General features: G+C 43.3%; 1 protein-coding gene across 2 annotated transcripts in view; it reads left to right on the top strand.

Annotated features, from left to right (window-relative positions):
* pdzd2 (PDZ domain containing 2) overlaps positions 1-14,569 on the top strand; it is an 80,739-nt gene that overhangs the window by 35,289 nt on the left and 30,881 nt on the right. For both annotated transcript variants that reach the window (XM_084945199.1, XM_084945200.1), the window contains exons 7-11: positions 207-339; positions 2,620-2,763; positions 3,664-3,763; positions 3,899-4,041; positions 4,320-4,439. In XM_084945199.1, coding sequence (XP_084801325.1) covers positions 207-339; positions 2,620-2,763; positions 3,664-3,763; positions 3,899-4,041; positions 4,320-4,439 — 640 coding nt within the window. The remainder of the gene's footprint in view (positions 1-206; positions 340-2,619; positions 2,764-3,663; positions 3,764-3,898; positions 4,042-4,319; positions 4,440-14,569) is intronic.

Raw genomic sequence — 14,569 nt, 5'->3', positions numbered from 1 at the left:
GGAAAAATGTATAAAATACATGGTTTAGTTTATATTTGTTGACCTCTCTCCAACCCCCCTTCTCTGTGTGTGTGTGCGTGTGCGTGTGCGTGTGTGCGTGTGCGTGTGTGTGTGTGCGTGTGTGTGTGCGTGTGTGTGTGTGCGTGTGTGTGTGTGCGTGTGTGTGTGTGTGTGTGTGTGTGCGTGTGTGTGTGTCTGTTTTACAGGGATGGGCGTCTTCATGCTGGTGATGAGTTACTGATGATTAATAATCAGTCTTTGGTGGGTCTTACTCATCAGGAGGCTGTTGCCATCCTCCGCTCTGCTACAGGTCTGGTCCAGCTGGTGGTTGCCAGTAGGGTAAGTGCACAAACACAGACACTGGAGGCGTGAGTGAGTTTGAACAGAAAGTGAGCAATTTATTGAGGCTAGAACCATAACATAATTAAAAGGCAAAACGTGAAACTGAGACTAAAGTAACTAATTAATGCTTCGATCTTAAATATGATCAACCTATCTCTAATAATCAGCTATGTACCACAGGCCTTCAAGCTGGCTGCAGTTAAACCGTTACTCAAAAAGCATCTCTAGACCCAGCAGTCTTAGCTAATTATAGGCCAATCTCCAACCTTCCTTTCATATCAAACATCCTTGAAAGAGTAGTTGTCAAACAGCTAACAGATCATCTGCAGAGGCTTATTGAAGAGTTTCAGTCAGGTTTCAGAGCTCATCACAGCACAGAAACAGCTTTAGTGAAGGTTACAAATGATCTTCTTATGGCCTCTGACAGTGGACTCATCTCTGTGCTTGTCCTGCTAGACCTCAGTGCAGCGCTCGATACTGTCGACCATAATATCCTATTAGAGCGATTAGAACATGCTGCAGGTATTACAGGTACTGCACTGCAGTGGTTTGTATCATATCTATCTAATAGACTCCAGTTTGTGCATGTAAATGGAGAGTCCTCTTCACACACTGAGGTTAATTATGGAGTTCCACAGGGTTCAGTGCTAGGACCAATTCTGCATCCTCCACAATCAAGTTCAAGTTCAAATTTTATTCGCCACATACAGTGGCAGGTTGCCCTGCAGTGGAATGAACCCGCCCCCCGACCTTACACACACAACACAGACATCACATGGGGATACAAGTCAGAGAACGGTTGCATTATAGAAAAAAACACTGAAATGTACACTACAATGGGAAAGTACAAGAGGAAAAAAAAGAGACCTCTGCTCATGCTGGGCTATAGAGGACAGCGTGAGAACAGGAAACAAAAAAACTCCTCTGCACAGAAAGCACATAAATGTCCACAGTGCAACATTATAGAGCACGTGACCAGCAACAGGGTTGGGTAAGGGATAAGGAGTAATCCCAGGCAACACAGCAGCCATCCTGCCACTGCGCCGACTCTCCAGCGCGGGCCCAGACCCGCCTCGTGTTCCCAGGAGGCAACAAGCATCGAAGGCGTTGGAAGGGGACGGGGGATGTGTGAGTGCTTATCAGTGTAAGTGTATGTGTGTGCGTGTCCATAGTTCAGCTGAGACAGTGTCCTCTGCCCTATCAGGCTAAGTAAACAGTCTTCCAGCCAACCCAGGTGGCCTTGCGTGTAATGGGAAGGAACAGACTCAACACAGTCGTTATCAGGGTGTTGTTGTTCAGCTCCGGCCTTGAGCCCACAGCTGGCGCTGAAGGGGTAGCCGCATTATGATGGTAATCTTTCTTTTACAAACAACTCAGGAGAATTTCAAGCTGTTTTTAACACTCCGACACTGGTCTCTCAATCTCCTGTTGGATAGCTGCGAGTTTCTCCATGATGTTATTTACCTTCAATTCCGTGGTCTTGTCACTCTTTTGCTCACAGAGCAGATTCTGAGGCCTCACGACTGCAGCCAACTGATCCGCGATGTAATCCAGCTTCCGCCCAGAGGTGTTGTTCCGAGTGGATTCTTCCCTGATGTAATCCAATATACGCTCAGAGGTCTTATTCTGAGTATTCACTGCGGCCGTAAGCGCCTCCAAGCTCTTAACCATGCTGCACTCAGTGAGCCCGTTCTGAGAAGTCACACCTCGTCCCATCGTTTCAATCCCAGCGGGCAGCCTTGGGGGGGTTTGAACAGCTGGTTCCGCTTTCTTAATTCTCCAATAAGCCAGGGCCAAGCCAGCTCCGATCAGCCAGAACCCTGTTACCATGGTTCCAAATAGGTAGATATCTTCAGCGTCCTCGATCGACAGTCCCGCCAGGCACACGATCCTCCATGTCTGGAGGAAATCAGCCATCCTACGTGCTGTTTGTTTGTACTTATGTACTAGCTTTAGACAGTCCTTGCCAAAGTGGGTTAAAATGTCTTGATGCATGCTCAATCATCCAGGTAAGGAAATCCGAAAGGGAAAAGGAAATTTCGGGGTCCCAGATTTAAGCCCTGTGGGAGTGTCCCCCCCCCAAGAGGGACATGGACCCCCTAATGATCCTGAAGAAGCTTCTCGGATGTGAGAGGTGAAACGTCTTCAAGCAACTTAAAGAAGTCCAGACGCTTTTCTTTCCAAGCTCCTTAAACTAGTATGACAGTAGTAGGCTGCATTTTTGAAGGTTTTGTAAAAATATGGTTTGCATGTACACATCCATTGTTGTCCTTGCAGGAGGATTCAGATGTAGGCTTTGATCCTTTTCCATCCGCCAGTCTGCCAGACCTTGTCAGCACCTGCAGTTCCACTTCATCCCTGTCCCAGGCTGCTCACACCAAGACTTCCAACAGTAGCACCAGTCTGCACAAGTCCTACATGGTACAAACAGATAATATGTAAAGTGAGACAAATCGTTTTTTGACCTCTTGCTGAATTTGAAAGTTTGCTCACTTAGAATAAAAAGTTTTATGGTAGTTTCATTTTCACTGTGAGGGAGAATATCAACCAAAATCCAGGAAGACACATGATGTGAAACTTATAAATTAATTTGAATGTCACTGAGTCAGTTAGTAGTGACTCCAGTCGTCAATGCTACCAGAGTCAAATGTTACAGCAGCTCATGAGTGAATGAACATGATATAATTTCTCCAAACACTTGCATGTAGGGTCAGGGCTTCCACCTCAGCATGCAGTCAGTTCTACTGAGTCGTGCTAATGACCTGCTAATTGTATTCAGGTGTGTTGCAGCAGGAACAGATGGAAAAGTTTCAGAACAGCGGCCCTCGAGGACTGGAGTTTGACAGCTGTGGTTTAGAGAGGTTCTTTCGACAGCATGTCCAAGATACACGATCATAATTATAATATTTCTGTCTGAGTCAAAATTGAACTGAATTAAATCAGGACCTTGAGAATCAGAAGTGAAACCCCAAATATAACAGTAAACTTAAACACTGCTGCAAAAAAGATGAAATTAGTGTCGCAGAAAAATCATTAATCTGGTGATTTAGCACGCAGTGAGTGCGCTCGGTGCTGCTTTTAATATCTGTGGTGACGGCTGCACTTTACAGTGTTAAACCTTTGAACTGAAGTGTTAGCGCATCGGGTGTTACTGTCCCACAGTCTAATAACAGAAACACAGAAATAGCTTTAGTTTTTTGGCAGATCAGTAAAATGTATTTTACTGTCTGAACAAATATTTGTTGTGTGTTCTTTGGTAGGTGCCAAAGGAGTGTCAGATGTTCATAGCTGCTTACAAAGAGAGTGTGCGTGTCCTTGCAGGTTGATAGCCTGGAGAAATTAGAAGAGCAAAGTCAGGAGGAAACAGCCCAAAGATCCTGCTGCAGCCCCACGGCCACGAAGCTGTGCAGCCGACCCCAGGGTTAGTGTTTCACAGAAACACACTGTTCAGTAACAACAACATGGTTGTTACAAAGGAAACTGTGCACCTCTGTTTGACATAACCATAGCTGGTTCATTTTCATGTCAAAGATTTGAGATGTTTCTCTCGACCTAGGAGGGAGCACTCGCCTGGAATCAGTGGGTGAGGATGATGAACTGTTTGTGGCTAATGGGATGAGCTCCTTTGAAATGGTGGAGAAGCCCGGCCGACGTAAACACTCCCTACCTCAACAGCTGGACCCGTCTGGAGTGAGACAGGTCAGTCAGTGTCACAGGTTCTTTCTCCCAGTGTTAGATAAAAAATGGCATGAGCGCTTAACTGAGAAAAATAAATCAGAATGATAGCCTCTTAATGTTGTGTAGCTAGATATACATTAACATAGACCTGTAACGTGTAACAGGAAAAAAAGGTATTTTCCTAACGTGTGAAAATGCAAATTATGTCAGAGACTAAGTGAAAGAAGGTCTCATCACTATGTAAATAACTGTTTGGAAATTTATTTGTCAGACTTTGTTTTGCTTCATTCAATTTCCAGGAATATCAGATCATTAAGAAATCAGCTCGCTCCCTGAGCACTGTTCAAGTGGAATCTCCATGGCGACTTGCACAGCCATCCATTATCTCCAGTATAGTATTAATGAAAGGTCAGGGCAAGGTAAGTGCACTCATTTGGCATGTGTACATGAATAAAGCTTTGAGCCTCTGAAAAGACCCATCTCTCTGCTGTTAATGTATCCTTACATGATTTGTTAGCATCTGCTTGTGCTGCCTTTCTTCTTAATGATGTAAATAATGAAAGGGCTCCCACAGTTGGCACAGCCCAAGCAGGGCGGACAGAGACGGATAGATGCAGCATAGACGAACAACAATAATGTTATAAAAACAGATGAAGAAAATATGTAGACTATACAAAGTAGAACACACACACACATATATATTCATTAATTCCCCTCTCGCGCCTGCGGGCGGTCTATCCTTCAAGCTCGGCCCTCTACCAGAGGCCTGGGAGCGTCCTGCTGTGCAGTATCTTTGCCTGTTTGAATGTTTGACGTGTTTGACCAGTTTGACCTGTTTGGCCAGTTTGGCCTGTCTTTCCATGATGGTTGCTTCTCCTCTCTCTCAGGTACAGCCTCAGGGTGCTGGAGTTGGTGTGAAGCCCTCCATGCATACTAAAGACCTTCCTTGTCTTGATGCCAGTGGTTTCTGTCTCCTCCTTTAGCCAGCTTATTATCCCAGCAGGTTATAATAGTAGATGCTGATCGCCTCTATCTGGTTCTTACCATTCAGTGGACTCCTCGGGACTTGCCTTACTTTATATAAGTATTTGGTGATTGCAGCTTTCTTAGTGACCTCTTCGTGGCCTCTTCGGTTTTCCTACTTACCTGTAGGGTCCCCAGGTACTTGTAGCTGCCCTCGATGTCTGCAGTGTTGATCCCCTCAGTTCTGACTACCTTCCCTCTCTTTGATATCATCTGACTACACTTCTCCAGTCCGAACGACATCCCGATGTCATTGCTGTATATCCTGGTGGTGTGGATCAGTGAATCGATGTCTCCTTCACTCCTGGCGTACAGCTTGATGTCATCCATGTACAGGAGGTGGCTGACAGCTGCTGCGTTCCGTAGTCGGTATCCGTAGGCAGTTTTGTTGATGATCTCACTGAGGGGGGTCAGGCCTATGCAGAACAGCAGTGGGGACAGAGCATCTCCTTGGTAGATCCTGCACTTGGTGGTGAGATATGAGCTTGAAGTTGGCCTCCAGTGTTGTTCGCCACATCCCCATTGAGTTCCTGATGAAGGCTCTTAGGGTCCTGTTGATCTTGTATAGTTCTCAGCATTCCAGGATCCAGGCGTGGGGCATTGAGTTACAGGCTCTCTTGTAGTCAGTCCAGGTAGTGCACGGGTTGGTCAGTTTGGTCTTACAGTCCCAGGCGACTGTTCTGTCTATCAGTAGCTGGTGTGCCACCCTTCTCATTCATATGAGTGCTGCCAGACAACTTCAACCAGCAGGCGTGAACCATGTCAGGGCCTGGAGCTGTGCAACTCTTCATACTGGAGACCCGTTCTTGGATGTCTGCCACTGTGATGGTCACTGGATCTTGTTCAGGGAGGTTTGATCTGCTCTTAGATCCAGTGGCCACTGAGCATTGCTGTTATGGGTTGCATCCTTCTCCTATCTGCTCTGGCTCCAGTTCATGTGAGGCTGTTCTCATATTGTAACTCTCTGGTGTACCTCTTCAAGCTACTGTCTAAGGCTGTGAGCATTTACTTGGCAGTTTTCAAGGCCTCAGGTATGGACAGCCTGCTGTACTTCTTAGGCGTCCCTTTCTTTATCACACCTTTCTGCAGCTCTGATAGTTGGCTAACTTCATTCTAGACTAGCTCGAGTCTCCTTCTCCATGGAGGGTACTGCTCCTTGCTGCTGTTCGTCTTGAAGCCAAAAATCTTTGTGATCCCTGCTGCTGTGCTGTAGATCAGCTTGTTGGCTTCCCTGATGATCCCAGTAAGGACTGCCTGTAATGTTGCATTCACTTCTTCTTGTAGACCTTCAGAGGGGACTTCAAATATGTTTACATTGTCTATCCTGTAAAATAGTCAGATGTCTATTCATATTAATGTACAGAATTCACCTGCTTGCTGCTACTACTGCACATTCACCCAATGTATATACTATATATATATATATATATATATATATATATATATATAATGTTCTTCCTCTACCCCCCCCCCATTTTTGCACATGTCGAGGAGCGTGTCAGGCTACATTTCACTGTGTGTTATACTTGTATAACTATGCATGTGACAAATAAAGAACCTTGAACCTTGAACGTAGTCTTGGTAGTCAGAAACCTGGACCCTCCCTGACTGTGGTCTAGTTTTCCAGCTTCACCAGGTCAGCTTCTCTTGCACTCAACGCACCTCTCGTGGGCTTGGTACCCAATACAGGTGACGGTGATGACATCTCCCCCCTGACCTGAAGCCCTGGTTCCCCTTTGCTGTAGCACTTGTGTTGTACCTCAGTAATCTCCAGTTGGGATTAGCAGTTCCTTCTACGGAAGGCTGGAACACGGAGCTACTCTTTGTTTCACCGTCAGTCTGGATGTTGGGTATCAAAGACTCCAGAGGTCCCACATCCTTTCATGTAACCCTTTCGCTGTGTAGTAACCCAGTTCCCAACAGTTTTCGTTTTTCTTCTCTTGGCTGCAGAGTACTGTCTCAGGATTTAAAAGCATTAAATATAAAAACAGACATAGGCTATCTACACATTTGATATGAGCAGGTGTAGCATAGGTGTCCTGTTTCAGGATCATTATATTCATTCTTATAGAACAATAAATTGTTGTTGAAAACCAAGGAATAAAGCTGTTTCTTAGAATCTGTGTTTATTGCTGAAGCTTATCAATTAAAACAAAGACATCAGACACTAATTAAAAACTTTAAACCCTCCTATTCTCCTGCAGAGAGGTCTGAGGGATTTTCTATGTGTTGACCTCTAATCTGCACAAGTTACCGTGGTGATTTATCCCAATAAGAGGTAAATCAGCTTCTTCTTAGAGAAGACCCAGGGTTAACCCTGAGGTTACCAGGATAAACCAGATAGTACAGGGTCCTGTTCCAAATGTAGGAAACTCAGATTTACTCTTCCAGAAAGAGACCTGAACTCTGAGTCAGTTACCAGTGTAACTGTAACCTTAACCTGCTCTCTGGCAGATTTTCTTCAACAAGCGATGGATGTGTTTCTGGCTCGGAGCAAACTGATTTGTGGAAGTTTATGCACAGGATAAAATCACAGTTAGATATTAGTTTGCTGCTTTGTGTACTTAACATGAGCACTTTGACGGTGATTCAGTCATCAGCATAGGACGGAAACAGCGATTAGGTCATTGATTTATAATCAGCTCAGAATAAAATCTTCAGTGTCCATCTTTCTAAAGCTGTGGGTGGTGATGCAGCTCCTCCCGGCACTGCAAACATGTACATAACAAATGTCTCAGTCTCAGAGCTAGCTTAAATAGCTTTTACGCCCAGGGTCTGTTTGTCCTCAAACATAAAATATGTCTTTAGTCTGATCTAATACCTGAACTAATCTAAGACAATGGGGTAAAAGTAACATTTGTGTCTTTTATTAGTTGCTCCCAAGTTCTTAAACTTAGATTTTGCTGCAGTTATTATTATTGTTGTTGTTTTTTGTTTGCTTTCACATCTTTATGAAACATTCCATAAATATTTGAAAAACTTAAAAAATTGTTTAGGTTTTTATCTTTTATTTCTTGTTTCTAACAAAGAGTCAACTAGTGAGCTAATTTCCTCTCAGATATGGAGGTGCATCTACTTGTCTGCAGTTGTTGCCTTTGAAATGTGATTGAAGTCTTATTGAAAGTGTAGAAACACCGTCCATACATTACTCTGCATTCATTCATGTTACAGCATTGTTAGATCACGGTGAGTGTCCTTATTTTATTTAAATTTCTGTTTTTCACGTCATTTTAGTGACAAGTTAGCAAAGTAGTTCTCACTCAGTGACACCGTAAGCTAACAGCGAATAAGCTAACAGCTAATAAGCTAACAGCTGACTGAGTTCACCATGGTAACTGAGGCAGACTGCTAAGATGTTAAACTGTAGACAGTGTGTTTACTCTGACATATATACAGTTTGTTTTTACTGCAGTGCTCTCCGTTGTATACGGAGATAACAGTGTCTAATCTTTTACATTTAAGATGAAGGAGCTAAAGAAAAAATCTGAACTAATGAAAAAAGCTCAGAGTAATTGTTAGGGAAGTGACATGAGCTGGTTAAAGCAAAGAGAAAGTGGTTTGATCATGTAGAGAAATGGCTGAAATTTATTGGAGGAATATCTTGCTGCTCATTCAGAGCAAATGCTGAGTTCTTCTCTTTCTGAAACAATGTCGCAGTGTTTTTGTTCAGGGAAATATTAAGCAGCCTTTTGAAAGCTAGAATTCTTGTTTTGGACTTGTTATCAGCCTCTTGGAAAAATGTCAAACATTAGACTACTACTACAGGGAGTGCAGAATTATTAGGCAAGTTGTATTTTTGAGGAATAATGTTATTATTGAACAACAACCATGTTCTCAATGAACCCAAAAAACTCATTAATATCAAAGCTGAATGTTTTTGGAAGTAGTTTGTTTTTAGTTTTAGCTATTTTAGGGGGATATCTGTGTGTGCAGGTGACTATTACTGTGCAGAATTATTAGGCAACTTAACAAAAAACAAATATATACCCATTTCAATTATTTATTTTTACCAGTGAAACCAATATAACATCTCCACATTCACAAATATACATTTCTGACATTCAAAAACAAAACAAAAACAAATCAGCGACCAATATAGCCACCTTTCTTTGCAAGGACACTCAAAAGCCTGCCATCCATGGATTCTGTCAGTGTTTTGATCTGTTCACCATCAACATTGCGTGCAGCAGCAACCACAGCCTCCCAGACACTGTTCAGAGAGGTGTACTGTTTTCCCTCCTTGTAAATCTCACATTTGATGATGGACCACAGGTTCTCAATGGGGTTCAGATCAGGTGAACAAGGAGGCCATGTCATTAGTTTTTCTTCTTTTATACCCTTTCTTGCCAGCCACGCTGTGGAGTACTTGGACGCGTGTGATGGAGCATTGTCCTGCATGAAAATCATGTTTTTCTTGAAGGATGCAGACTTCTTCCTGTACCACTGCTTGAAGAAGGTGTCTTCCAGAAACTGGCAGTAGGACTGGGAGTTGAGCTTGACTCCATCCTCAACCCGAAAAGGCCCCACAAGCTCATCTTTGATGATACCAGCCCAAACCAGTACTCCACCTCCACCTTGCTGGCGTCTGAGTCGGACTGGAGCTCTCTGCCCTTTACCAATCCAGCCACGGGCCCATCCATCTGGCCCATCAAGACTCACTCTCATTTCATCAGTCCATAAAACCTTAGAAAAACCAGTCTTGAGATATTTCTTGGCCCAGTCTTGACGTTTCAGCTTGTGTGTCTTGTTCAGTGGTGGTCGTCTTTCAGCCTTTCTTACCTTGGCCATGTCTCTGAGTATTGCACACCTTGTGCTTTTGGGCACTCCAGTGATGTTGCAGCTCTGAAATATGGCCAAACTGGTGGCAAGTGGCATCTTGGCAGCTGCACGCTTGACTTTTCTCAGTTCATGGGCAGTTATTTTGCGCCTTGGTTTTTCCACACGCTTCTTGCGACCCTGTTGACTATTTTGAATGAAACGCTTGATTGTTCGATGATCACGCTTCAGAAGCTTTGCAATTTTGAGACTGCTGCATCCCTCTGCAAGATATCTCACTATTTTTGACTTTTCTGAGCCATCAAGTCCTTCTTTTGACCCATTTTGCCAAAGGAAAGGACGTTGCCTAATAATTATGCACACCTGATATAGGGTGTTGATGTCATTAGACCACACCCCTTCTCATTACAGAGATGCACATCACCTAATATGCTTAATTGGTAGTAGGCTTTCGAGCCTATACAGCTTGGAGTAAGACAACATGCATGAAGAGGATGATGTGGACAAAATACTCATTTGCCTAATAATTCTGCACTCCCTGTAGAACCCTACAGAGTCCAGACGAGGTGTTTTTTGTTTTTTTTTTATTTTATTTCATTTTCTTATTTATGTTAGGTAATAACTGGACTACAAAACATTTCTGATTTGAGTATCAATGTTAACCAAGAAGGTACTGATCAAAATATTGAAGTTCTGATAAACTTCAACATTATTTTTTTAACAATGATTTATTGATTTTTTTGGAACAATACAAACAGCAACAAATCAGCACAGCCAAATAGAAATAATAAGAAGAGAAGAACAAAACAAATACAGGTACATGAGTTATAGATGTACATGTCTGGCTCAGAATATGTACAGCGTTCCACATTTAAAGTCAAGGGAAAGAAAAAAGAAAGAAAAAGGGGAGAGAAAAAAAAGTGAATAAAGACATTAATTATTGTGTTTAAAAACAAAATGTGATCCCCTTTATGTGATCCCCTTTATGCACAGCAAGGTCACGAGCTAGGTGATCAAGCAAAGACCGCCATATCCTACAGAATGCATCAATTCAATTCAATTCAATTTTATTTATATAGCGCCAAATCACACCAAAAGTCGCCTCAAGGCGCTTCATAGATACAGAGAAAAACCCAACAATCATATGACCCCCTATGAGCAAGCACTTTGGCGACAGTGGGAAGGAAAAACTCCCTTTTAACAGGAAGAAACCTCCAGCAGAACCAGGCTCAGGGAGGGGCGGGGCCATCTGCTGTGATTGGTTGGGGTGAGAGAAGGAAGACAGGATAAAGACATGCTGTGGAAGAGAGACAGAGGTTATTAACAGATATGATTCAATGCAGAGAGGTCTGTTAACACATAGTGAGTGAGAAAGGTGACTGGAAAGGAAAAACTCAATGCATCATGGGAATCCCCCGGCAGCCTACGTCTATTGCAGCATAACTAAGGGAGGATTCAGGGTCACCTGGTCCAGCCCTAACTATATGCTTTAGCAAATAGTTTATTTTAGCATCACTTTAGCATCACAATTTATAATGGCACTAAGGCGCTCCATTGGCAGCACCTTGAACATTTCTCTGTACCATTGTGTAACAGTGAGGCACCGTCTCTGAATCCATTGAAACAGTACAAGTTAACAAAACCTAACAAAAGCATCTGTACAGAAGACAGAGAGAGCCCTTCTATAGACAGACCCAGAACGAACAGCACAGGGTTCAGTGGGATCGTCTGCTGAAAGATTGAGCGAAGCTCTATAGCAATATTTTTCCAAAATCTAGTAATTAAAGGACATTGCCATATGCAATGGTAGTAAGGCCCCACATCCGTATAGCACTTTACACAAAGAGGAGAAATCTGAGGATGAATTTTATTTAGAAACTCTGGCATACGCTGCAGTCTGTGTACGATTCTGTAACGGCTTTCCTGGAGTCGGTTACAGGAAAACAATTTCTTGGCAGATCTAAAAGTTTTGGACCATGCTTCTGCACTAAGCTGAATAGTCATCAAATATACTAATGCCAATACCTGGAGGGAAAGCTTTATTCCTAATTAGAGGCTGCAGTGCACTAGAAAAACCTCTTCTTCCCATGTGGGCAGCAATATTATGCCAAACCTTAAGTGTAGGCATCAAAATAAAATGATTCTGACACCAAGAGGAAGGTCAGCCAGACCAATAGATAAAAGACAGAGGCGAAAGAGGGTCACAGCACCAAGTATCTACCGGTGGCTCGCCTTGGTATAGAAAGGAATGGAACCACCCTGAGATTATTTGTGCGTGGCAAGCCCAGTAATAATATAGAAGGTTGTGAAGCGCCTGCCCCCCCTCATCTGTAGGCAGTTGTAAAATCTGTATCTTTAGTCTAGATTTCTTCCCATGCCATATACATTTAGGAAGATATCCCTCAATCTCTGAGAATGTTTTTCTGTTGATCCTGAGAGGCAACATTTGTATGGGATATAATATTCTGGGTAAAACATTCATTCATTCTGATTGAACTTATTCTATGGGGGGGCGGGGGGGGTCAAACAAAATTCTACTTTTAAGTTCATCAGTTTAAAAAAAAACCTTCAGGCAGTCGGTGACCTCAAGTGATTTAAGTTCTGCTGACTTCTTCAGGTTTACAGTGTAACAGTTACCTGGATGAAGCTTTAGATGCTGAGCATTGATCATGTGTCGTGTCACAGATCGCTCAAGGCTGTCACGGTTACAGCTTGGAGAAACTGAACTGCGCTAACTACTAAAGTGAGTTTGTAAGTGCAGCTGGAGAACGTGTGTCAGCATTTTGAAAGCTGATAACAGATCAGCTTTCAGAAACACTAGAAACTGTAAGTGCCAGTCCATTTCTTCACTTGTCATGTTAACAATCCATTCAAATGTGCCTGACATCCACCAAGGTCTTGAAGGTTCATCATTTATTGGTTGAAAACTGACAGAAACCTTGTACCCCAGGAACTGTGTACTGTCAGACTGTCATTAGCAGTCGTTTACCTTTAAAACTACGTGTTATAGCTGTACTATACTACTCGGGGTGACCGTGGCTCAGGGGGTTGGGAAGCGTATCTGTAACCGGAAGGTCGCCGGTTCGATCCCTGGGCTCTCTGTCCTGGTCGTTGTGTCCTTGGGCAAGACACTTTACCCTACCGCCTACTGGTGTTGGCCAGAGGGGCCGATGGCGCGATATGGCAGCCTCGCTTCTGTCAGTCTGCCCCAGGGCAGCTGTGGCTACAACCGTAGCTTGCCTCTGCCAGTGTGTGAATGCGAGAGTGAATGAATAGTGGCATTGTAAAGCGCTTTGGGTGCCTTGAAAAGCGCTATATAAATCCAATCCATTATTATTATTATTATTATTATTACTATATACATTCTGCTGCCTTTGTTGGTATTGGCAACATTTAGGACATGATACTGGCATATGGGGACTGTAAATATCACATTCTGATATCATTTCACATTTAAACTCTGACCTCACGTTTACATTTTACATCTGCTGTTCTTTAAGTTGATGCCAAAATGTGTTATTTTTACTACAAATCTCCTAAAGTACAAACAAAGGACACAAAAATACAGTTCTAGCCTGTGTCATGGTCCTGGGTCTATGACCCATGTTTCTAGGTTTCCTATGTTCTCATTTAGCATTGTTTAGTTTCCTCATTCTTCCTGCTTTAATCATTTGTATTTCTGGTTGTGAGTTCTTGTTCATTTAGTCTGTTGCTGTTTGTGCCTCCCTGTGTCTATCATGTCTATCGTGTATGTTTAGTTTAGTCCTGTTTTACTTTGAAAGTCTAACGTCCTGTGTTTAGTGTATTGCTTCCTGCCTGTCTCCCTCCCAGCGGTGTTCCCTGTGTGTTTCAACTTCCCTCGTTGGCCCTCTGTGCATTTAAGCCCTTTGTGGTTCTCTGGTTGTTGCTGGATTGTCTGATTCTTACACATCTCTTGTCTACGCCCCCAGAGCACTCAAAGCACATTGTACAACATGCCACATTCACCCATTCACACAAGCATTTTCTTCGATGCTTTTCAGTGCTTCCTAGCTAACAGTCACACACATTCACACTCCCATGGATGCATCGGAGAGCAACTTGGGGTTAGTGTCTTCTTTTTGCTGTCCTCTTGGACCAAGAGGCTATCATTGTCCAAGAGGACAGGCATGCACATGCAAATCCAGACCATCTTAGACTGCAGCAGGCTTGCAAAAGTACATTTACCTTAGAGACACTGTTGTACCAATTCATATGAGGCAGGGCTGGTGAAACTGATCTAGTAGCTTGACGCGTCTACAGTAGAGTCACACCCATACAACGGTGCTGTCAGGCCTACTGCTCTCTGTTTGGTGGACTTCACTTTCAACCCTTCTGTTCCGTACTCGCTTGTGGAGTTGTGAAGTCTGCCTGTGGCTGGACAGCAGGTGGCAGGGTTTAGCCCACAGCCAAACCATAAGCAGTGCTTTGTCACAAAGGCCCTTTGCAGTATGTGGCTGCAGGATCTTCTGACTGTGCTTACTTCCATAAGCTTTTCAAAGTAAACCCACATTGTGCAGTCGACTGTCATCCTGTAGCAGAGCCTGACCTCTGACCTGTGTTACATCATTGTTATCAACTGAAACATTTTACATTCACACTTTACTTTGTTAATGATGTTTTCACTGCAACTTTCAATATATCTGGTAAGAATTTCTACCGACCTTGATATCTATGTAAGGAGAAAAGAAACCTATGCATGGCGATACATCTAAATGTGCGCTGTCATGTG

Source organism: Perissodus microlepis, chromosome 12, assembly GCF_051167445.1.
Source record: "Perissodus microlepis isolate ML-2025 ecotype Zambia chromosome 12, ASM5116744v1, whole genome shotgun sequence".
Lineage (NCBI taxonomy): Eukaryota > Metazoa > Chordata > Actinopteri > Cichliformes > Cichlidae > Perissodus > Perissodus microlepis.
This window is presented reverse-complemented; position numbering and strand designations above follow the sequence as displayed.